Genomic DNA, 26,257 nt, shown 5'->3' with positions numbered 1-26,257 from the left:
CCAGTTCGTTTCTGTTTGAAGGATTTCAGTTTCCTTGAAAGCAATTTTGTGGTCGGCGACTTCAGAGTGTTCAGCGACGGCGCTGCGAATACGGTTGAATGTCCTGACGTCGTTCTCGTGTTGTCTGATCCTTTCTTTTAGATTTTTGGTTTCCCCGATGTACGACGCCGGACAGTCAGCACAGCTGATTTTGTAGACGACGCCTTGAGCTTTTTCTTTTGGTGGACGATCTTTTGGTTTAGGGAGGAGGATATTGAAAGTGTTTATTGGTTTGTGCGCCACTTTGAGGCCTTCTTTTTTTAATATTCGGCTGAGCGCTTCGCTGGTACCTCTGATGTACGGGATGGACACTCGCTTCTGGGGTTGGGGAGAAGTAAACGGCTGAAGGTCCCGCATTTTGTTTCTTCTTTTTTGTTGTCTGGTTGTCTTTCGAATGAAGTCATCTGTGTAGCCATTCCTCTTAAGTTCGTTGAGAACCGTTCTCTTTTCTTTCTTTAGATCCGATTCCGATGAGGAATGAGTTTCGGCTCGTTTGAATAAAGAATTTACAACAGACGCCTTGTGGTTTGCCGGATGGTCGGATTGGAAATGAAGATAGCGGCCTGTGTGGGTTGGTTTTCGGTAGACTGAAAATTTTAGAATGCCGTCTTTTCGTGTAACTTGTACATCTAAGAATGGGAGTGATCCGTTCTGTTCGCGCTCATATGTGAACTGTATTGTGATCCTACCGGCGGACAAGGGGAACTCAACCGTTGTTTTGAACATAAAGGACTACGAGGATAAGGCGTCCGCCCTACTTGACAGCCAAGATTACGAGAGACTAAAGAAGGACCCCACTACGAGAACTCAGTCGTTGCTGAACAAGACGCTGATTGAAATATTCCGCAGCCACCCAAATTCTCGAAATCTCTACCTAAAATTAATCTGTAGGAACGGATCCGCTCCAGCTTTCTACGGCTTGCCAAAACTCCATAAACCCGGAATCCCCTTACGACCAATCGTAGACTTTTCGTGTTCCCCACTACGATCACTATCCACTTACTTGCATCAGATCATATCACCACTCACCGGAAGGACAGCATCGCACGTGCGCGACTCCGAGAATTTCATCAAACTCACATCAAAAATCCGTATCGAAGATGATGAATGTCTGGTCTCTTTTGATGTAATATCTCTGTTCACAAGAGTACCCATTAAGTTGGCTGTTTCCGCAACTAGAGATGCACTGGAACGTGACGATACGCTCAGTGAGAGAACCCCTTTGAGTGTAGACGAGATCTGCCGCCTTCTCGAACTGTGCCTGTCCAATACCTATTTCACCTTCCGAGGCAGCTACTACAAACAGGTTAAAGGAACTCCTATGGGGGCCTCAATTTCCGTTGCCATGGCTAACTTGACTATGGAGAGCATCGAGGAGAGAGCTTTAAATACTTTTTTCCCGAAACCAAAAGTCTTCCTCAGGTACGTGGATGATTGTTTTTGCATCGTGAAGACGAGCCAAGTCGAAAACTTGCAGAAACACTTAAACTCCATAGACCCGGATATACAGTTCACATATGAGCGCGAACAGAACGGATCACTCCCATTCTTAGATGTACAAGTTACACGAAAAGACGGCATTCTAAAATTTTCAGTCTACCGAAAACCAACCCACACAGGCCGCTATCTTCATTTCCAATCCGACCATCCGGCAAACCACAAGGCGTCTGTTGTAAATTCTTTATTCAAACGAGCCGAAACTCATTCCTCATCGGAATCGGATCTAAAGAAAGAAAAGAGAACGGTTCTCAACGAACTTAAGAGGAATGGCTACACAGATGACTTCATTCGAAAGACAACCAGACAACAAAAAAGAAGAAACAAAATGCGGGACCTTCAGCCGTTTACTTCTCCCCAACCCCAGAAGCGAGTGTCCATCCCGTACATCAGAGGTACCAGCGAAGCGCTCAGCCGAATATTAAAAAAAGAAGGCCTCAAAGTGGCGCACAAACCAATAAACACTTTCAATATCCTCCTCCCTAAACCAAAAGATCGTCCACCAAAAGAAAAAGCTCAAGGCGTCGTCTACAAAATCAGCTGTGCTGACTGTCCGGCGTCGTACATCGGGGAAACCAAAAATCTAAAAGAAAGGATCAGACAACACGAGAACGACGTAAGGACATTCAACCGTATTCGCAGCGCCGTCGCTGAACACTCTGAAGTCGCCGACCACAAAATTGCTTTCAAGGAAACTGAAATCCTTCAAACAGAAACGAACTGGCGAAAGAGACTACTACTGGAGTCATGGCACATTCAGAATACGGAGAATAACATAAACCGTGTGAAGGGCAACCTACCCTCGGTCTATGTCCATGGCCTTGGCGACATGACGAAAAGAAGAAAAGGACGCACAGCCAGATAGACTCCCGCTCGTTTCACCAACACAGAACGTCGGCGCGACCCTGTAACCCCCCCCCCCCCCCCCGCGGCCCATCAAGGGCACCCTCGTGAGCACTCCACCCAGCACCGGTCATCGCAGCTCCTTGGAAGCGGTCAACAACACAAACCCCCCTTTCCTTTTGTTCCCCCCCACCTTTCCGTCTGTGGAGTGTCTCCCCACCTCCCGTGTTCTTCCCCCCCCCCTCCTTTCTTCAAAAAAGACGCTTTAAAAGCGGCACACCGCCACCCCCCGAAGAACAACCCCCTGAAGAAGGAGCCGAATGGGCTCCGAAACGTCGGGCTAATAAAATTCAGTTATTTGGTTGGAGTCAGTCTCAAGTTCTATTGCACATGTTCGCATCGAGCAGAATGTTAATTCTTTTCTTGCCCTACTTTTGACCCTTGACCACAGTGTCCTTCGCTGTGAACGTTTTTGTGGGCAGCATCTTGTAAAAAAAAGGGCTGCCTCGTGAACGTTGTACACATCGTCTGCACCGTACTCGCTAAGCAATGGAGCCAACGTATGTTTCTTCCAGTCGTCGATGACGCTCTTGTTCGCGCTGCCGCTCTCGCCACAGATGGCTACAAAGGTCAAATTATTGCGCTCTTTAAAACAGCTGAACTGTCCATTGCTACACTTGAACTCTTCGTGCCAAAATTGTAGAGCCAAGTCATTGGCCTTCTCCCACAGTATCGCTCCATTGACGTGAAGGTGGGCTGCGTTTGCTTTCTGCAGCCAGCGAAGTAAAGCTGATTCTACATCCCAGTACGTGGGAGCCCCTACTCGCAACCACTTCGAAGAATATGTCTTGCTGTAGGCCTCCAGTACCTTTGACTTGTTCTTCAATATTGTCGACAATGTCGAGAGAGGCACGCTGTGCCTTCCAGCCAACTCGGTCTTGGAACACGTGTTCTTACCTGATTCTTAGATCAAGCAGAACTTCTGCTGCAGCGTCATAAAGTCTTATACTTTGGCATCTTCGCTCACGAGCACTTCTGTACAGTGCAGAAAAAAAAAAAAAGAACACCACGCTACTGCAACACCCCTAACCACCGCACACAAAGAAGCGGCGCAGACCGGCGTTGCGCGCACATACGGTACGTTGCCACAGGCGCAGAGAAAGAATGGGCAAACGGCAGAAAGTGGCAGCGGCACGGAACATGTGCTGATGCTGCGACCACTGCAACTGCGAGGAGTGAGCGGAGTGGGGGACGAGAGCACGTGACAGAAACCAGTATGCCCGCTGCAGTGCAGTGAAGCACGTCTTCTCCTCTGCAGGCGTGCGTTTCAGCAGTGCGCGGGGCGGACCGTGGACTTATTTTTGTGGTAGCAGTACTATGGGTCTGGCGCTTCGTCTATAAATAATTGCGATTGCTCTGTGGCATTTATTTATTTATTTGTTTATTTATTTATTTTGAATACTTTCAAGGCCCGTAGGCGCTACAGAAAGGAGTGGTACATATACACAGAAAAAGAATGCAGATCAATGAATAAAATATTTGTTAGATGGCATAGAAAACAGCAGATAAATAAATAAATAATAAAGAAGTAAATAAATAAATAAATAAATAAATAAATTTGGTGGTGCAGCATCTTCAGTTTGGCATTGCATGCCCAGAGCCACGCAGTGAAAAGGTTGAGTGTCATCTATGCTTTCTTGTGGAATGCACATTGAACCGGGAGGCTTTTTGTGTTTTAAAAGGAGAGTGGTGATCTTGTCTTGCTGATAATGGATGGCCGCAGTTTGCATGAGCCATCCATATGTGCAGTGAGCAAAACAGAGCACCCTGCTCATTTTTCCTTCGTGGCACGTACTGCCTATTGTATTTGATCTCGTTTGACAGCATATGTCACAACATTACCATTTTAAATTTGTCGGCAATAAATACTTCCAGCAATGCAAGAAGCGATTGCGTCTCCTTTAGGAGAAGCACACTTGCAAGGGCATGGTGCAGTGCACCATTTGATATATCGGATGTGGCCAGACAGTGAATGAGATTTCAATGTGTGCATAATATCGTACATCGCTATACTTTTGCATACAATGCTCAAGGGGATTTTACAACTGAGCGATATGGACAATAATTCGATATGTCCAAGTTCGATACATCTTGCATAAACTGTATCACCAAGTTGTTACAAGTGAATCTTTTTGTGGACGTGTCCGTGCCTGCACATCATTGTTCACTCTCATTGGCTGCAATGTCACAAACCATTTGTTAAAACAGTCCTGGAATGCAACTTCTCTTCTGATGAGTACCTGTATTGGCAACAACTTTCCGTGGCAGTGAAGCCAAAGCTACGGAGCCGCAACACCCATTTTTTTACTGGGAATTTGCACGTAGTTAGCGAATGTAAGGAAGTGAAGCTACGTAGCGTAAAACAAAACGTAACAATTATTATTAACATTTTTTTGTTCACGATTTATTTTATAAAAAATAAAAAGCTTGCTTGGGAAAAGGATTCCCCTTTCTCGCTACTCCTTGTCCTTTTTTTTTTTTGCTTTCAGAAGCGCATGCCTCGTTTTCGTGGTCCTGTATACAAAGATGGCATCGCTGGGTTGCAACAAGTGTAAGTAAGTTAACCTGAACTCATCAGCAGCAAACCAAGACAGTGCTGCATTGATGAGTGCCTAATTGGCTGCATGCGATTACGAAGAGAGGAGTTGTGTTGTGTGAAACTGGCATCACCAGCGCAAGTGCATCGCTGGTGCGATGCGCAGGCAATGGCTACTTGAATACCGGTGATCTGTCTAGGTACGGCGAGTCCACTAGGTGTGGAAGCACAAATGTGCAATTTGAAGCAGTGTGTAAGAAAACATACATTTATATTGTTCCATGGCATACAAGGTCGGTATTCTAAGTTGTTCACTGCTGTGGATATAATTACTTTCAGATGAATTTGCATGTAGCAATGTAGCATGGGAGGTGTCAGCATCTATGGGTGAAAGCGCACCTGGCACTTCACGATGACAAACGTTCAACTTGGGGAATACAGCCACCCTCGCAAAGATGCTGCTGCCTGTACACGCCAACGTGTTTCCTGCCCACTGTGTGAAATCTCATGAAAATTATTGGATCTTCTAAAATGAACAATCGAGAGCACCAATGCTGTATGTCATAGAATTCCTGAAATGGATTGTTTCCTTTAAGAGGGATTTCTGATAGCCCAGTTCCTGAATGGTTTGTAGTATTTCACAAAATAAATGCTTGCTTCAATAAAAGTGCTTGCTACACTCTTTTGGATTACCAAATATTGCTTTGCTTGCCATATAATATTATTGCAATTGATTAGAGCTCGGCTTAGCCTAAAACAAGCTGCAATCTCAACGTAATGTGTTTCGGGAAAGGGCTCAGCTATTCATTCCCTCAGTGTGGCACTCATAAATTATATCAATATTTGTATTTGCTTTTCAACACGATCCATGTTTGATTTACCTTGGCACTATTTCACGGATCGTAATGATATACCAAGCGAGCTCACATGAAAACACTTGAATAAAAATAAGCTCACACGCTGAACATGCTGGTAAAACTGTAACCGAAACTGCCAGAAAAATGTCAGCACTACTTCGTCTCGTAACACGAGAGCTGAAGGTTCACACATGAGAGCACATGCATGTAGCTTTGGCTGTGCTGCCACAGAAAGTTGTCGTCAGGTGTATTAACCAAGCAGCCCAGCAATCGGTTCTGGTTTCTTTTGCTAAAGATGTTGCCACAGCAATGATGCCATACTGCAGACGCAACAGCACTGCAATCACGGCTGTTTGCACTGTACAGTACACTAATCTTTGCACCCTACCTGTGCATACAGGTATAAAAAATATATGCAATGTGACAACCTTCTGGAGTCTTAAAGGAATTGTCAAATGAAGAAGGACAGCTCTTTAATGCTGGCAGGCTGCATAGTTTTCCAACCGAACAATATGTGAAGCGAGAGGTCACATCAAGTGTCAGAGATTCATGTCAGAGAGTGCTGTACCTCAAAGTACTTGATATTGTCCAAGTCAACCATGTCCCGAAGGCTTGGGTGGAGCAGGTCCCCAGGTGCAGCCTCCTGGTAGGCAAGGTCACTGTCCATTTGTCGGTAGAAGAGCACATAGGCAGTGTCCCGTGGAAACCGGCTTGTCAGACCTTGCAGGCTGGCATAAGACGCTGCAGACACACGGCTATCGTTGAACAGGTACCACCGCTTGCACAAGGGATCAGGAGTCCCCGAGCGGTAGGCTGACTTGCGTGGTGACAGTGACTCCTGGGTATCATGTGCAAAAGACGAGATTTATGTCAATTCCACATTAGGTGATGCGATTCTACATCGAAAAGCAAACACTGGACTTCGTACTACAGACAGCAAGATGAAAGACTTTCAATTAAAAGAGTTAATTAAAAGAGTTAATTAAGAGTTCTATCAACATGCACAAGAATTTGTGTACAAGGTCGCTGTTGCATTCCTTCTTGCCACACTCAGAAGAAGAGCCCATGTCTTTCAGCTCTGAAGCCATGGCTACTGAGCCACCACTTGTGCACACATCTCTGCCCATAGAGTTTCTCACTACATTACCTAGAGGGAAATCTGGCGCTGCTGCGCTGTGATATGCATGGGAATGCCGACATAGTGACTTCGGATTGGCATCATTCTCGGAGAGACAGGACACCTTGAAGACGCGCTTGGCAAGCACCGTTCCGTACGTCGCAATGATCCGTTTTCTGCTAAAATAGCACGTGAAAAGCTGTTTTGGTTTTATTATTACGCAAAAGCATGTTTTGTTTAACTATGAGAACATGTTATTGCGTGTACAATCATATGTTACGTAAAAAGTATCAGCGGGTCACTAAAGTTGGAGGACAGACGACAAGGTTTGCGATTGCTTTGAAACAGTTTGTCATCTGTTCTTGCTTTTGTTTGCTTGGTCATGCATTGTAGGTGAGTAAAGATGTAATACGTGTGAATGGAAACATTTTATGAAGATTTTACTTTGAGAATGCGTTATTTGTGTGGCCATATCCATGTTTTAGATGAAGCCTCGTACAACACCAGCCAACACGAGCCTCGCAGACACATATACTGTCATTCCCATGACGGCACGGTGCCCCTTAAGAAACTCCCATAGATAGTGTTGCCAGATTTCCCTCTAGGTGTTATAGTGGGAAACTCTTTATGTCTCTGCCAGGGACCACTGCCCACAACATGGTAACCATGACATGCACCATTCCTCCATTGATGGGTGCAGATGTTAAGAACTGACTCTAAGCTGAAAGAGCTGTTTTCACAGGCCCATGCTTGCCATTGCAAGGACACCGCATGTGTTTGCCAATGCCCCACTGATCTGCCTCACTTTATCTCTCTCTGAAAATGTGCCTGATGACTGGCAATAACATTGCTGTCTTGTCAGTGTAACTGCCTCTATTACTCACTCCTCCTAAAATTTATTCCTGCAAGAAATTTTAGTTTGTGACTATGCACAAGCCAGAAAAATGATCACTACTTGTTGCCTGGATAGTTGGTTCATGCTTTTAGCAATGTTTTAGGACATGAAGTGAATGGTAAAAAAGAATAACAGGCACAGCAAACAGTGAAATGCAACTACTGGTTAAGTGAGCACTGCTGACCTGGCTGGAATATCGGGCGTATGTGTAATAGTGGCCACGGTCAGCCGAAGTGCCCGAGTGGACCACCACAGCATAGAGAATGTAGGTGGCTTGCTGGTCACTGCCAAGGCCGCAATTGGAGGGCAGCACTAGAGTCTGGGGGAATGCCACCTCCCGGAGGATTTTGGCTCTGGTTCCCGTGGCGCCATCGTACGAGAAGCGCATCAGGGTCAGCACGAGGTGCCTCGGAGGCTCTGCCAGAGCTACAGTGCGGCGTGCATCCCTCAGTGTGCCACACACGCTGCAGTGGTATCTGCACAACAAGAGTGCGTGAAATGAGAAAAAAACAGGTTAGCAAGGCTCTCGAGGCAGCATGCAATGTTCACTGTGCAGAAATAAAAATGAAAACTGCACAATGAGCTAGAGCTAGTGAGGTGTGAAATGAGGACTGAATGAAATCCAGCACAGGCAAAAGGTAGCAGCAGTACCATACATGGCAAATCATTCAAATCCCACAAGGTGGAGGAAGTGTCACAAAAGGGAAAATTGTGCTGCATTTTGGTAGATCAACATTTTATAGGGGTGTGCGAATACTGAATACGTAGTAGTACATTATGAATTGAATATCAAATTGAATTAAGAAAGAAAAACTGGATATCGAATCAAATGTCAAATATCAGGACATTTTTCACAAAATTTAATGCTGACAAGTTTTGAGCAGTACAATACAAGTTTGGCATTACAATGTTGTAGTAACCAAGTGTATTTTAATTTGCTGCGGGTATAAATTTTCAGCAGCAACACGATTACACCACTGCCAAAAATTTACACCAGCAGCAAAGTAGAATACACTTGGTTACTGCAATGTTAGCTGTTTTTGCCTGTTTGAGCTCTGCGCCACCAGGTGGCTGCACCATGCAGGCCGCTCACGTTTATGCCTCTGTTCCTCTGCCCCAATGCCCAGTCCATCTGCGTTTACCCAAATATTCGACAAGCTAAAACACTCTAATATGATGTTCATCCGGGTGGCTCATAAGTGATCAATGGCTGTTTAAGTGACGTGAAGTTCGTCGTGTATTCAACACAATCTGTGTGTCTATCGGCGGCTAATCGGCTTGATGTTCGCTCACAGTGACGAAGTCCACGTCAACTGAAGCGGCCCGTTCGCGGCACCCTTCGCACTCCTTTTGCGCCTACAATGAAGTGAAGCGCTCATTTGGGCAGCATCGCAGATGAGGGTTGTGGCAATACGCAGATCTCTACACTGAATATATTGAATATTAGAAAAATTGAATAGAAATTCAATTAGCAAACTGGATTATTCGAGCGATCGCTACTTGACTCGATTCAGCGATATTCGAGCATTTGCACACCCTACAATTTTCCCTTTCAGTACCATGCATGCAACAAAGCACCAATATCCCTATTGGGAAACAGGGTCAATGCCAAGTTGTGTCTCCTGTACTGGGCACGCTCAGCAAACATTGCATGAACTGCATGCATTTAAGACCCTGTGGAAAAGTGAGACAAAAGTGTAGCTGTGTAAGTGACATCACAGAATGTCAGCAACTTTCAGGACAACCATCTTTCAGTCCTTTAGTGTAGGTACACCCCGTTCGCACCTACCCAGGAGAAAACGGTAAGAGAAGTAGCCAAAGCAGACCTTATGAGCATGGTGTTGCTCTGCCAACTTGTCAGATAGAGTTGTTGTCGCAGTATGAACAGGAGTGCTAGGCTTAAAAAAAAGAACCCAGGCCAGTCTTGGGTTCTCGCATTTACGTTGACCTAAGACTCAACAATCACAAACAAGCATAGGTTCCCAAGCCATCTTGGTTCACCCTCATGGGCGACAAGAAATCGCAAGATAGCCAAGAGAGACATATGAGCTGCAACCATTCAGATCTTGTATCGCTCAGTCAAGTTGGTTGCAGAGCAAACTTGCCATGTTTTGGGTGATGCCTGGCCATCATCTGGGCTCTTACTAAGTTCCAGCCTTATATGTATGTATGGCTGTGCATTTGATGTAATTGTGGACCACCATGCACTATGTTGGCTGTCATCCTTGAAAGAGCCCCAAGACGGTCTCTTGCTTGACGGGTACTTTGCCTCCAGGACTACGATATCCATGTGTTGCACCGCAGCGGACGCCAGCATTCTGATGCTAATGCCTTCTCGTGCTCTCCCGTGACTGACAACAATGCCCGCTGCTCCCTATGCCAGTTTGCCATTTCTTCGCTTGACCTTACCACTATCGCTTATGAGCAGTGCAAGAATCATTGTATTGCCTCCCTTATCGACTTTCTTTCTGGTTCATCAGCCTCACCAACCACTCGCATGCTGCACCGTCAAGCTCACCATTTCACCATTCACGACAACCTGCTTCACCGACGCAACTATAACCCCGACAGGCGCCAGTGGTTGTTAGTAGTACATCTTGAAGGGGCAGCGCAATATGACAAAGACAGAATGCAGGAACACACAGGACAGCGCTGAACTCATGACTAACTTTATTTGAAGGCATACACAAACCTATGTACACAACCCATAGCCACGTGCCCTCCCATCGATGGCGTCATTATCAGTGTGCAGGCAAAAACGCAAAATCCTGTAATCTAATGCTTATACTATGAGGCAGCTTAAAAATTCAAATTCACTGTCGTACATATTTAACGATTGCATGCTTACACAACGCGACCCTTCTTTCCTGATATAGTAGGCCTCAATATTCTCCCTCGTAGTCTGATTTCTGTGCGCAAAAAGTATCATGGTGTTCTCATAGATTGGAGTGCACCCCTGCTCAGAGCAATGCTGTGCGACATGTGAGTAGGCCATACCCGTTAGCGAGCACCTATGCTCAGACAATGGCAAAGGGTGTCTCGGGACATGGGATAAGCTGTAAAAGCCCGGCAGGAGGCGAACTCAGTCGTTTCCACCGTTGACACTGGACGCGAGAATCGACGTATTTGGCCACAAAGGTAGACATGCCTGGCCAAAAGAAATGGCTCCTAACGCGGTGGTATGTTTTCTGGAAACCCAAATGGACAGCAGATGGGTCATCGTGAAAGGCTTCAAGGACATGTGTGCGCATCGAACGTGGAAGAACAGGTACCCAGCGGTGTCCGTCAGAGTTGTAAATGTAGCAGTTCAGCACATCGTTGTCAAGCTTAAATACGGTAGTTGTAGTTGTCGACGTAATCTGGCATTTGGTGCAGAAGTAGTTCCGCACAGGCTTTGGACAATGCTGTTGCAGTAGGGGTCAGAACGTTGACACAAGGCGAGCTGAGTGACACAATTGGAAGATAACGTGCAAGCAACCGCAAGAGGAAATAACGGGAGTGGCGACTTCGTCTCATCATCAAGTGGCGAGCAATAGAGAGATGTACTCAAAGACAATAGTGGCAGCGAGCGAGAGCGTCAGCATCTTGATGCTTGTTTCCCGACTTGTAGACAACTTCGAAATTGTACTGTTGTAAGCGGACCACCCAGCGACCAAGGCGTCCAGACAAATTTTTGATTGACGACAACCAGCATAAGGCGTGGTGGTCGGTTATGACCGTGAAGTGGTGTCCATAAAGATATGGTCGAAATTTTTGTATCGCCCAAACTATTGCGAGACATTCCACTTCTGTAATCGAGTAGTTCTTTTCGGCAGCCGGTAATGCGAGGCTGGAATAGGCAACAACTCTCTTTCGTGAGGTGGTATCACGCTGTAGAAGGACAGCACTGACCCCATGGCCACTAGCGTCGGTGTGCAAACAAGTTGGTGCATTCTCATTGAAGTGACAGAGAACAGGGTAGGTGGTAAATGCTTGCTTGAGGGCTTGGAAAGAAAGTTTGCAGTCGTCTGTCCAAGGGAAAGCAGCTGTCCAAGGACAGCTGTCCAAGCTGTCCAAGGGAAAGCAGTGCCCGACGTAAAGCAGTGCCCGACGTGACCAACTTGTGCAGCGGCGACGCAATGGCAGCAAAATGACTGATGAAGCGGCTGAAGTACGATGCCAGGCTCAAGAAACTTTCAGGGCGAGGGAAGTGAAGCACGGCAGCAACCTTGTCAAGATCTGGTCGAACGCCATCTTTGCTAATAAGGTGTCCCAACACTTTGATGTTCTTTCTGGCAAAATGGCCTTTCTTTGTGTTGAGTTGGAGTCCAGCGTTGGAAATGCATGTGAAAACTTTGTCTAAACGCTCAAGGTGCTGATGAAAAGTTGTAGAAAAAATAACTATGTCATCTAAATAGCACAGACCGGTCTTCCACTTAAGGCCACGCAAAACTGTGTCGATCATGCATTCAAATGTTGCAGGAGAATTACATAGATCGGAGATCGGAGGTTTAGACTAGAGTAATATTCTGCACCCGGGAGGAAGTCAATGGCATCGTCGATTCTTGGCATCGGATATATGTCTTTGCGCATGACCTTATTAAGGGCTCGATAATCGATGCAAAATCGTACAGAGGTGTCTTTCTTGCGAACCAACACAACAGGAGATGACCAAGAACTGGACAATGGCCGAATGATGTCTCTTGTGAGCATGTCATCAACATTATCTGCAATGATTTTCCGTTTTGCGGAAGACACGCAATACGGGCGGTGGCGTACAATCGAACTGCCTTCAGTTTCGATGCAATGTACTGCAACGGAAGTGCGCCCCAGAAGGTTGGAGTGAACGTCAAATGAGGTGCTGTGTTTTTGCAGGAGTGCCAAAAGGTCTTGTTTCTGCACAGCAGTCAGATTGGCATTTATTGCAACCGTTAAAGCAGCGGAAGCAGTATGATCATCAGTTGTGGTAGACAAAAGTGGTGATTCGGTGTGAAGCGGTACCAGCGAAAGAGGTTCGGTGTCAGTAAAGCAAGCCACAGTAGTGCTCTGAGAGAGCACAACTGGCGAAGAAGTAGGGTTACGAACAGCGAAGAACGCTCTACCATCCTGAAACCGCACCAGGCTAGGAATAAGGCTAAGCCTTACTCTTTTAAGGTATTTTAAGGTATTTAAGGTTTAAGGTCTTAATAAGAGGTACAAATTGAAGGTCCTACAGGTCTACGCCCCTACATCCAGTCATGACGACTAGAAGGCAAAAGCTTCTATGAAGATGGGGAATTGGCGATGAGTAAAGTCAAGACAAAATACAGTATACTGATGGGCGACTTCAGTGCCAGGGTAGGCAAGAAGCAGGCTGGAGACAAGTCAGTGGGGGAATATGGCATAGGTTCTAATAATAGCAGGTGAGAGCTATTAGTAGAATTTGCAGAACAGAATAATATGCGAATAATGAATACCTTCTTCCGCAAGCAGGATAGCTGAAAGTGGACGTGGAGGAGCCCGTATGGCGAACTAGAAATGAAATAGACTTCATACTCTGCGCTAACCCTAGCATCATACAAGATGTGGCCGTGCTCGGCAAGGTGCGCTGCAGTGACCACAGGATGGTAAGAACGCGAATTACCCTAGACTTGAGGAGGGAACGGAAGAAACTGGTACATAAGAAGCCGATCAATGAGTTAGTGGTAAGAGGGAAAATAGAGGAATTCTGGATCAAGCTACAGAACAGGTATTCGGCCTTAAATCAGGAAGAGGACCCTAGTGTTGAAACAATGAATGACAATCTTATGGGCATCATTAAGAAGTGTGCAATTGAAGTCGGTGATAACTCTGTAAGACAGGATACCAGTAAGCTATCGCAGGAGACGAAAGATCTGATCAAGAAACGCCAATGTATGAAAGCCTCTAACCATACAGCTAGAATAGAACTGGCAGAACTGTCCAAGTTAATCAACAAGCTTAAGACAGTTGACATAAGGAAGTATAATATGGATAGAATTGAAAATGCTCTCAGGAACGGAGGAAGCCTAAAAGCAGTGGAAAAGAAACTAGGAATAGGCAAGAATCAGATGTATGTGTTAAGAGACAAAGCCGGCAATATCACTACTAATATGGATGAGATAGTTCAAGTGGCTGAGGAGTTCTGTAGAGATTTATACAGTACTAGTGGCACCCATGACGATGATGGTAGAGAGAATAGTCTAGAGGAATTTGAAATCCCACAAGTAACGCCGGGAGAAGTAAAGAAAGCTTTGGGAGCTATGCAAAGGGGGAAGGCAGCTGGGGAGGATCAGGTAACAGCAGGTTTGTTAAAGGATGGTGGCCAGATTGTTATAGAAAAAATTGGAGGACGCTTAAGCTTCGCCTTCAAGAGTGGAACGCGACAGCGTTCCCGTCGACCCGCCAAGGAGTTTAAGACAATGGGCTACAGGGCAGCCATCACTTACGAGGCGCCCCGCATCGGACGCGGTGAGCGTCGAGCCATATGGTCGAGCAACGCAGCGTTCGGCGCAGCAACGAAACGTGCGCCTGAGCAAGCGGAACGAACCAAAGAACTCGGTATCTCAGAGGGGGAAATGATGCACGCCAGCCAAACGTCGTGATCGGCACGGGCAGAGAGATAGACAGATAGTGATCAAAAGAAAGGAAGGACGCTTGATTCTGCAGAGGGAGCAAGGCGAAGCGTTGTCAGGGGAGAGAGAGTCCGGGCCGCGACCCGCCTTGCATCGGTCCTCGCACAGCTCCAATGCACGCGTGGCGCGCCATGTGTCGGGGCAGCGCCGTACATGGAGAGGAGGGGGTCTTCTGTGTTTGCCGCAAGATGGGTCTGCGTGTGCGGAAAGCGCAGAAGAAATGCAGCGGAAATGCACTTCGCTACTCGTGTAATTGCGACTTCTGTAAGTTACATGTTCATAATTAGCGATATACACCGCAGTATAACTTTCCACAGCTCGTTTCGAAGGCAACACCGCATTCACTAGAGGCGCATTTGTACCGCTTGGAATCATCGAACTCGTGGCTGAGTGGTAGCGTCTCCGTCTCACACTCCGGAGACCCTGGTTCGATTCCCACCCAGCCCATCTTGGAAGTTGCTTTTAATTTATGAAGTGCCTGCCGTGATTTATCGCCCACGGCCAACACCGCGGACTCCGACACCGACGCCGACGACACTGGCTTTTCTGCGACACTAGCTCCTTAACGCTATCGCGTTAAAACTGGCCACCCTGTATACGCAATGCCTCATGACCTCGAGCGTACTGGAATCTTGGAAGAACGCTAACATAGTCCTAATCCATAAGAAAGGGGATGCCAAAGACTTGAAAAATTATAGACCGATCAGCTTACTGTCCATTACCTACAAAGTATTTACTAAGGTAATCGCAGATAGAATCAGGAGCACCTTACACTTCTGTCAACCAAAGGACTAGGCAGGATTTCGTAAAGGCTACTCAACAATAGACCATAATCACACTCTCAATCAGGTGATAAAGAAATGTGCGGAATATAACCAACCCTTATATATAGCGTTCATTGATTACGAGAAAGCGCTTGATTCAGTCGAAACCTCAGCAGTCATGGAGGCATTACGGAATCAGGGTGTAGATGAGCCGTACGTAAGAATATTGAAAGATATATATAGCGGCTCCATAGCCACCATAGTCCTCCATAAAAGCAACAAAATCCCAATAAAGAAAGGCGTCAGGCAGGGAGATACGATCTCTCCAATGGTATTCACAGCGTGTTTACAGGAGGTATTCAGAGACCTGGGTTGGGAAGAATTGGGAATAAGAGTTAATGGAGAATACCTTAGTAACTTGCGATTCACTGATGATATTGCCTTGCTTAGTAACTCAGGGGACCAAGTGAAATGCATGCTCACTGACCTGGACAGGCAAAGGAGAAGGGTAGGTCTAAAAATTAATCTGCAGGAAATTAAAGTAATGTTTAACAGTATCGGAAGAGAACAGCAGTTTACGATAGGTAGCGAGGCACTGGAAGTGGTAAGGGAATACATCTACTTAGGGCAGATAGTGACCGCGGATCCGGATCATGAGACTGAAATAATCGGAAGAATAAGAATGGGCTGGGGTGCATTTGGCAGGCATCCTTAGATCATGAACAGTAGGTTGCCATTATCCCTCGAGAGAAAAATGTATAACAGCTGTGTCTTAGCAGTACTCACCTACGGGGCAGAAACCTGGAAGCTTACGAAAAGAGTTCTACTTAAATTGAGGACGACGCAACGAGCTATGGAAAGAAGAATGATGGGTGTAACGTTAAGGGATAAGAAGAGAGCAGAGTGGGTGAGGGAACAAATGCGAGTTAATGACATCTTAGTTGAAATCAAGAAAAAGAAATGGGCATGGGCAGGGCATGTAATGCGGAGGGAAGATAACCGATGGTCATTAAGGGTTACGGACTGGATTCCAAGGGAAGGGAAGCATAGCAGGGGGCGGCAGAAAGTTAGGTGGGCAGATGAGATTAAGAAGTTTGCAGGGACAACATGGCCACAATTAGCATGTCACCGGGGTAGTTGGAGAAGTATGGGAGAGGCCTTTGTCCTGCAGTTGGTGTAGTCACGCTGATGATGATGATTACATGCTAACGATAAACATTTTAGCCTTTTATCCAATGTTCATTATATTCAAGTTCATTATATCAAGGTTCAGCTGTATCAGCCAATCTGGTTTCAGTCCCTGGTGGCAGAAAGTATGAGAATGTCATTCAAAAATTAGTGCTGTTCGTTCTAAGATAATAAATGGTTCCTATCTAGAAGAGTAATTCTATCTGACAATGTAAACTTTTTTCTGACGTTTGTGCCTCAATTAAAAATAAATTTTAACATACTTTCTAAATATATACCCCTCTTATCTGTCATCTCGCAGCAGTAGGAGAGCCCAAAGGCCCACGTTGAACAAGTATGCAGGTAAGCTGTTAAGTTGTTCCTGTTATTCCAAGCCCTTAGCTGTAGCTGCTGCACACAGCATAAGGTCATACATAACCTTTATTTTGTGATTAAAAAAATATATATGAGAGGAACTGCTTTCATTATATTTGTAGTCACACCATATAATATGTGACTGCACACCAAAGGACAACTGAACGCCATGCACAACAGTCACCTGTTCTCGCCTTCCATGCTCTCTGGTTCAAAGTAAGTCACGAGCATGTCTTCCAGGGTAAGTGGCTTGGAAGTATCCTCGGAGGACTCATTTTTGGCCTCGGCCGTCCCTGACTTGGCAGTTGACCGTGTGTGGTATGCCTTGCTCTCAGTGCCACCAACTGTCCTGGACACTGAGCCCTCGGGGAAAGCCACATGCAGGTCCGTGATTGCTTCCTCATTCTTGCTCTCACCCTGAACAAATTAGGAAGGCAAGAAGTGCTACAGACACGCATTGTACTCTCCTTGGAAGCACCAAGTGTACACTGAACCATAGCACATAGCAAAAGCAGATTTCATGGCACATACACAGCCGTGGTTACTGCGAATCAAGAAGGTGATGGTATCCATTAGCAACAGAAGCATTAAGGTTACAAGAAGGCGTGCACTTGAACTCATTGCTTTCCCTGTTTTCCCTCACCAAGACATCGTCATTTCTTCTTCCCATGCATCCTGGCGTGCATGTCTTAAGGTTGGTCAGTTATATTCATAAACTGACATAACAGCCTAATTGGGAGCTTTAACCCTTAATTGACGAGTGTTGCCTACGGCAACATACCAGAAAAAATGTTTGTTTCTTATACTTTCAAAGCTAAATTTTTTTCCCACTAATCTCATAGAGAATTTAGAGAGCTTATAAAGTATTCTGGAAATGTCGTTCAACTCTTCATGTATTCTCAGATGTATGTTACAGCCCATGACATGCTAGCATTTTTCAATTTCTTGTGTGATGATGCGAAGTTCACATTTGTTGTTACCTATACCGAATAGGCAAGAATGACATACATACAAAGGCTGCATAATAATTTTACAAATAATTTTGAGACAAAAATAAGCAGGTCACGTGGTGCAGCATTTTTCAAGGAATGTAACAACACAAACAGATTAATAATAACTCAAACATAACCCAAGTGGTTGCCAAGATATCTGCTCCACGAGCGAGACAAATGGCATAAAATATAGTTTTGAGAAAACAGCCTCCAAAGTTTTGCTTGGCTTTTTGTGTACCTTAGAAAGCACCAGGGTGGTAGTTCTTGGTGTCCCTTCCTTGGCATTGTTATTTTTTTCTCTTTTGCTCTTATTTTTCATACAAATCTCACTGTTTTACTTTTTCGTTTGGCATCTTTTTCTGCTGCCTGCTGAATGAGAGTCCTCCAGGAAGGATGCCAGAGGAAGAACAGAACTTGCTCTAGGTGCGCCGCCTTCCAGAATTAAGCCTACGAATCGCTTCACTGACTGCTGTCTCAGCTGCGCTGGGTGTTGCGTTCTCATCCTTTGGGAGTACAGAACGAATCACTGAGTGAAGACTTTCCGCAGTATTTTGTGCCTTTTTGCCCCTGCACCGTTCAAGGAGCTGAGGCTGGGAGAGGCAATGGTAAACTGGCAGGAGAGCAACAACCACGTGACTTGCCAATTTGTATCTGTGATATCTGGTTGAGGTTCTCCACAAGCTATTGCTGCTTGGCGCTTGCACCAGCTTGTGGAATTGCCATGGCAAAGTTCATGGTGAAGCTGGTCATCTGACGATGTCATGTGATAAAATGTAGCCATGACCCCTCCATGCATTTTGTTAACCTAAGAGTGGTTTCTGAGAACCAAGCCATAGTAGGCAGTCAGCTTTTCTATGAGGTACTGTGTTAGGCCTCCTTTGCCCCTTTCTTGCTACTGGTCACAAGTCCACGAAGGGAAAATCTGATTATTTTTTGCAATCTTCTTTTGTAAGGGGGATGAACCCATATGTTGCATCTTTATTGAATGCCACGGACTCAGTGCTTTGTCAAACGCGCACTCATCGAACCCAGCTCCAACAGCCTTTTCACCTTGCACCTCACTGGTGCGCTCACGGGACCTCAGCATAACAAAAATTTGAATGTGGCAAATGAGGTCGGCGGTGTCGGCGGTCACAGGCAGTACTCCGTCCAGAGTTTCAACACGCAAAGCACAGGGAACCGCATTTGAATCGTCCACGTCGCTGGAGTGCTCGCGAGACCTTGACAAAATGGAACTTTGAATGCGGCAACTGCAGTTGGCGGTCATACGCAGTTGCCACCATCCGTCTCGAGGTGATGACACACAACCAAATCACTGTCACAAGGGACTGCAGACAGCTTTTTCTTGCCTTTTTGAGGGTTTGGAAACTTACACGTTTCTGCGTGTGGAAGCAATGAACTGTCTTATACTTCTTTTCGAACGATCGTCGTTGATCCCCATCATGCTAAAACGATCAAAACCATGCAACCAGAAAAGCAACACACCATACAGGGACAATGTAGCAGATTATATGGTGCTCACACATGGAATGGCGCATCGAAAGAACGAGGGTTGCTAGGGCAACAGCACACACGGGCAAAGGCAGCACACGCTGGGTGCCGCAAGGCAAGGACATCAGCTCGGAGGCCACCGCGAGAGAAGGAGAGACCTTGATTGTTTCCTTTGTTGTGCATTTGCTTCACGTGTAAGGGTGGAGCTGGCACGAGAGAAGAAAAGAAGAAAGAAGCAGCTTTCGAATGATGCCAAGATGTGACGCTTGGCAGGGGGAAAGAAGAAAGATGGCTCCATGAACTTCGGTGTTTTTGCGCAATTTCGAGCTCCTATCTTGTCATCTGCACTGACAAAATGACTTTTTTGGGGGCAATTAGAGTGTGTTTCCAACCAAATCCTTTGGATACAATGTAGATTAAGCGTTAAGGATGCTGAATTATGAGGTTCCCCCCCCCCCCCCCCCAATTTTTTTCATGATTTTCGCAATCTGGTCACCCTATGACCCTTTAAACACCAAAAATTTAGGTGGTTAGGATAAATGATGGGAGTGTACCCAAGCAATGTGCAGGCTATGACAGGTGCCATAGTGACAGATTCAGGATAACATTTTAGCATCTGGGGCTCACTTTAACATGCACTTAATGTACAGTAGACGAGCTGTTACTGCTGGTAACTGAACCCACAACTTTGTTCTCAGCAGCAAAAGGCCATAGACACTGCAGTACTGAGGCAGATGGCAAAAGTTTGCATCAGAAAACAACATATGCACACATACATACATGTATACATACATGAAGGGCATATGAATGACAATATATTCTGTTTATAGCTGTATGCGTGCACAGGATATTTTCTATGCATAGACATGTCACAGTCGGTGCCACTTTATTCTCATTCTTCTTCAATATGTTCCCACTTTTTTAATCCAAGAAGAATACCCAGTGCCTAACAGTAGAACCTTACTGCTACGATGCCGTTTAGCATGATTTCCTGACGTCAACGTTTGCAATCGAGCTCACAAAAAATTACCCAATACACTTCTTTTTTTTACGAATTGACATGTTCCTGAAAAACACAATTATTTTGGCACAACGTCACAAAACACATTATGCCACCAGCTAACCTTAATTCTTAACCTCACCTGTTCCTCCATTTAGAAAATTTTTTCCTGTCTGCTATTCAATTTAATATACTCTGTCATGTTTTTACGCTTATATCAACAGTACGACCCCATTTTGACATGTACACCTGCCCCCGTCCGCAACTACGCATGTCGCCCTCCTATTTGTTATTCCAGTTTCAATCCCCACCCCCCACCCCTCTTTTTTTGGGGAGCCTGTTTTTATTATATGTTTTTCGAAACACCCTCACCAACACATTCCGAAGTCCCAGACGTCATCGTACCTTTTTCGGCGCCTCAGCCACACAGGGTATCGTCATTTCCGTATATCGCCGTAACGACACCTACGTTGAGCTACTGGGGCTAACGTCCCTTGAAAGACTATGCCGCTGCCTTTCAGATACGCCATACATTCCCAGACTCCTTGTCGCCATCTTAACTACTTCAACATCACTCAACGCATTGGAACGACAGAAAGCTGAGCTAGTTGGTAAGGATTCATTATGCAAAAAAGAAGTGAGGCGTGCAGACAGGACACAAGAGTAGAGAAGTGGACAACACGAACGCCGACCATCAACTGAAGGGAGCACTGAGGCGAAAAAAGAAAGAAGACACAAAACTGCATGCGCAGATGAGCTTTGTGTGTTCTTTCTTTTTTGGCCTCAGTGCTCCCTTCAGTTGATAGTTGGAGTTCGTGTTGTCCACTTCTCTACTTCTCTACTCATGTGTCCTGTCTGCACGCCTCACTTCTTTTTTGCATAATCAACGCATTGCTGCTATGCTACTCAAGTCACGCTTTCAACTCAGGTTTTTTTTTTTTGTCTTTTGTGTTACTAGCGCACTGACTGCCTGATCGGCTTTTCTAATGCTGCAAGAACATGCCACCAACGACACCTCTGAATGCTCCCTAACCTCTCGCTTCCCCAACGCCCTCCCATGCCCCCTTCCATTTTTTTTTTGTTCTTTCTCCCCCCCCCCCCTTTTTTCCATCTTGGTGTCCCCCGTTTTTTCTTTTTCCTTTTTTTTCTCCCTGCCTTCCCACTCTCCCGCTCTTGTACCCTCGTCTTGGGAATGATGCTCACAGAAATCAGGCGACAGCGCTCATTACCTCTGAAGACTCTCCCTTTATAACCAACCACCACCGACGACAAACGCACGTGACATCACTGCACTAACCCTTTAAAACTAACATGCCGAGGATGACGAGGCCACCTTTGAGGAAGATAGGTCCCCCTATCGAAACATTGGCCAGCCTTTCTGAGGCACCTTATCCCTGTTTACAAACTTTATACCACAGTGTGCTATTCCATCTATCAGGCCCTTTCTTGATTTTGGACTTCAATATAATGAAGTATTTAACCTTTTGTAACTTCTTGTCCATAGAACACCATATGTTTTGAACCTTAATATAACAAAGTGTGTTTACACATGATTTCAATACATCCAAATGTCGTTATAATGTAATGGGATATAACGAAGTAAATAAAATTCCCCTTGGAAATTTCATAGCGATGCACGTGTTCAAAACATTGTTTTAACGAAGTGAAATTGTCCTGCCAATGCAGCTAGATTCATCTCTGAAATAAAAAGATACCCGACTGTTGCGCACCGAGTAAATCGCTTTTCGCAGGGTTTGGTCCTCGTTTTCCACTGAAGTTCAAAACTCCCACGCCCCCGTGTCGAAAACTCCGTCAAGCAACACTGGTCTTTCTCGCTGCCGTGCGTAGCTCTACTGACTCCTCTCTTCCACATGCCTGGCTGTGCAAGCCACGCCATGCTGTGCTGATTTATTGATGGATATTGTTTTTTTTTTGGCGCAAGGGCCAGAAATGGCCAATGAGCACCATGACACTTGGTGATGAATGCCAATGAAAATAGTTGAATATGGTGGAAATCGAGTGGCTGTATATTGGCCTAAAATATTTGCCGTAAATGGTGTAAAATATGTATCTATAAAATAATGTCAATGAAAAGTGAGTCCTGCAGTTATAAAAGTATGTTGTGAAGGATTATATACTAAAACGTGCTAATTTATAGCAGCACTAGTGCCTCTGCAGAGCCCTTCAGCGCAAGGGCTGCGAGGCACGTGCTCTCTAAGTGACTGCATTGCAGCTACAGCCTCTAAGGAGAGGCTGTGCTACAAATAGCCTGGCCAAATGATTTCTATAGCATTCGTTTCTTCTAAGAACTTGAGTACTGATTTAAAATTAACTAGAGGGTCATTGCTTAAAAAGAAAACTGGGTGCAGAGGTATAGTATAACGGTATAAGGAAGGGAAGAACTTTCTTTCTCTCCTCTTCTAATAATCGGCACTGAACGAGAACATGAATGACTGTAAGTCTACTGACACACCAAGTGCATGTCAGAGGGTTAGTTCCAGTAAGAATATACGAGTGAGTGCTGTAGGAGTGCCCAATTCTTAATGTACAGAGCAGTACTTCCTGGTGTCTTGATATTTTCTTAGAGATCCAGTTCCCTATTTTTGGTTTGATTAGGTGCAGTTTGTTGGATACCCGAGTGTCCCATTGCCTCTGCCAATATTTCCATAGTTTATTTCGTAAAAATGGCTTAAGGTCTGTGTACAATACAGGTATACATAAATATACCTGTAAGCTACAGAGCTATATAAGCTATATAAAGTTATGTAAGCTATATAAAGCTACAGATGTAGCCCTTTTGTCAGCAGCTGCATTGCCCTCGAGGCCTCTATGGCAAGGCACCCAACAAAGAACAATTATTTGGCTCAACATGTATGCTGAGCATAGAGGGTTGTAGACTTTATTAAGGATAGAGTTTTTGTGTTTTCGGCCGTGCTACGCTGCTACGTACGGTGGTGCAAAGTATTAGGGCATCCACTTCTCTCTTTTTCTATGGCGCACTGCACGGGCAGCCACAGCTGGATCTGGCCTCAGAGATCTCCCCGGCACAATCTCGAGGGTCACACACAGGCCGTGCTTTACTTCTTCCTCTCTCGGCAGCATGCCGTGTGGGCACGTGGCTGGGTGCGGTCTCTGAGCACCCAACGATATCAGTGCAATCTTCGAGGCCGCGATCCGGCCATGCCAAGCCGGCGCGGCGAAATTTGCTTTCCTCCTCGATCACACAGCGAAGCGCTGAGTTGTGTGCCACATGCTGCTCGACCGCAACAAGCCAAGTGGAAAGTGGACGCGAAAGATCATCCCAACTGAACGGAAGGCAGCTATCTAAAGGCTGTCACATCAGGTGCTAAGTTGCATGTTTACACACGCTGAAAATTATTTCATTGTTTCATTCAAATTTTATGATATGTGTGGCCATGCAGCGGTACCGCGAGCCGCAAAGCCGTCTGCTTATTTCCATCTTTATATCTGTGCAACCCATTGGGCATTATTGCAGTAAGTGGAAATAATGGATATAACAAAGCAATGTCAACTCCCACTTCAGCTTCATTATAAAGAGCTTTGAGTGTATAAAAATATTTAACTGCTGCAAAAAAGAATGCTGAAACAATAAATGGCGACTTCCGCTGACTCAGCTGGTCAAACGGTTGAATTACAAGCGGCTGCTTGCGAACGCATCTCTCAAATCGCACACCACTTGACCAAGAGCGACCGCCGAAGTGGAGCAGCGTCATGCTCCGCACAAAGCCGAAGTGCGATAAGATCCCATCATGCTCCACATGCTTGATGCTTTGGGTGTGAGTCAAAGCATGCGAACGTAAGCCAAGAAGGGTTATGGCTTTATAAGTGCCATTCTTTCCAAGAAGAGGTGGAAAAGGAAGGGGGGGGGGGGGGGGGGCACGTCAGTGCGGCAGTGCATATGCAGCCAGTACACCTTGGTTTAGAGGGAACCTCCTGCGTGCACAATGCTGAGATGGTATGGCATCATGTGCACTGCCTTCTCACATATTTAGAATGCGAGGAGACAGCGGTGTAATCTCGAGTTTTGGAGACACGTTGAAACAAACGGCAAAAGTATTCGCTTCCCGCTGCAAATACTTTCACTTTCACAATAGCGTTGTGCCACATTTAAATGTTATAAAATTTGGATATAACGAAGCAAATCATCAATTTTATTGACTTTGCTATATCAAGGTATAACTATTTTCCGATTTCATGTGGCATGCAGCAAAAGGACACCAGCGCACTCACATTGCAAGTAAGACAGCAGTAAGTGGTGCACACCACTCCCCCAAAGACCTCCTGAATCAGGGTCTGCCCTGTGGTGTTTGAGCCACTCAGCTGGAAGCCATGGTTTTTTTGTTCCTCGTGGGACGAGTCAACCAGGTAACGAAGAAACTCAGAGCAGTCCTGCTGCTCTCCCTGCTGGAACCAGGGTGGCTTAGAGGTACGAAGAAAGTCTTCAGGGCACACAGCCGGCCGCTGCAACAACAATCATTGAGAAATGTGAAAAAGTCAGCCAATTTATTGCCCATCTACGCCTGCTCTGGCATGTTCCGTTTCAACAAGGAACAGTTGAACAAAATTAAAATTCTCACCTAAGTACTGGAAGTCAGGTTCAGTACCTTTTGGTGCACAATCTGGCAAAGGCGAAATGTTGATTTGGCGCAGCAAAAAGCATTTTTGGTGCACTGGCAAACATACATCTTTACATCAGACTGCCTCCATTTTAAATGAAATAGTCAATAAACATAACGAAGCTGGCTTTATGCTCATTCAATGCAGTATTAGAAATAAATATTACCGTACTAGTTTTTATAATATCTAATTGAATGACTTTCCCTGAGTGCTTATTGCACTATAAGGCTGCTTCTACTATTTCAACTTGCGACAGGCATTTGCACGTTTGTGGCACTTCAAGCGAGCAAGAAAAAAGAAAATGAAACAAGACGGAAATAGAGGCCTGTAAGGAAGATAATGCTACTAAACCGAAGTTACAGTTGAGACAGTCTTCTTTACAGCTAACATGCAAAATCTCTCCCTGTGCATAACTGTGCCTTGGATCACGTGAAACCTGTCTAAATTACAACCATTCAATCTGATCTTCCGATCATGGAGGGTTGCAAGAAAAGTCCCCTTGATGTGCAAATTATGTGTCAGCGGTTGAGTATATGTGTATTATGAGGTACAATATATAAAGTGGCACCGAGCGAACTTGCTAAACGATGTGCCAATGGATATTATCCGAGGCTTCTTTTTGATCTGGCAGCCTCTGAGCAAGCTCCATGCCCTGCTAGTACGAAGAGTACCCAACTGAAGCACAAACAGCACAAACAATCGCACAGCGGCAGTACACTGAAACCATTTTGTTGAAGCAAAATGCTACAATAGAAGACATCAACTACTATATCCATTGGCTACGGCAGCTAAATTGACTTCCAGGATGATGATAATGATAGCATGCTTTAGGTTCTGGTTTCAATTTTACCAGTGAGGTAGCATCAACATTATGAAACCTTTCTTTATGCTTTCTTTGGTGCAGCTTTGGCGCAATTTCCCACTAAGATGCTATTTTGGAGCTGGATGGTGCAGAGGACTGCCCTTGGTGCAATTGGAACAGCTGTTCTACGACTGCAGGTTGGTTGGACAATAATCCTTGTGCCAAACACATTGTCAGAAACCACAATAAGAGCCGTTTTCACTCTTTTACTGAATAAACTATAACAGATACTGCCAAATGCTAGCAAGTGTTAGCATGTGCTGGGTGGGTGAGCACTTGTAACCCATTTGATACAACACCCTAATGGTGCCACCACATCACCTCTACTTTTTTTGCTCCTGAGCTCATTCGGAATGTCATTAGGCCAGCCTTGCTGTCCTTTCAAGTTTCCTTTCTAGCCTCCAAGTTCGGCACCACAAGTTAGCCATGGCAGAATACAGTGATTATGCATAGAACACCTTTGCAATTCAATCTGAGTTTGTTAATTTGTGAGACTTCTGTGGTTCTGTAACT

At 45.4% G+C, this 26,257-nt stretch overlaps 1 protein-coding gene across 1 annotated transcript in view; it reads right to left on the bottom strand.

Moving 5' to 3' along the window:
• DUBAI (Deubiquitinating apoptotic inhibitor) overlaps window positions 1-26,257 on the bottom strand; it is a 96,517-nt gene that overhangs the window by 4,843 nt on the left and 65,417 nt on the right. The window contains exons 12-15 of the mRNA XM_065454334.1: window positions 24,496-24,726; window positions 16,946-17,178; window positions 8,029-8,320; window positions 6,401-6,670 (exon numbers count right to left, since the gene is read on the bottom strand). Of these exons, the coding sequence (XP_065310406.1) occupies window positions 6,401-6,670; window positions 8,029-8,320; window positions 16,946-17,178; window positions 24,496-24,726 (1,026 nt within the window). The remainder of the gene's footprint in view (window positions 1-6,400; window positions 6,671-8,028; window positions 8,321-16,945; window positions 17,179-24,495; window positions 24,727-26,257) is intronic.

Source organism: Dermacentor albipictus, chromosome 3, assembly GCF_038994185.2.
Source record: "Dermacentor albipictus isolate Rhodes 1998 colony chromosome 3, USDA_Dalb.pri_finalv2, whole genome shotgun sequence".
NCBI classification, from domain to species: Eukaryota; Metazoa; Arthropoda; class Arachnida; order Ixodida; family Ixodidae; genus Dermacentor; species Dermacentor albipictus.
Note: the sequence above shows the minus strand (reverse complement) of the source record. Positions and strands in the feature narration are given on the sequence as shown.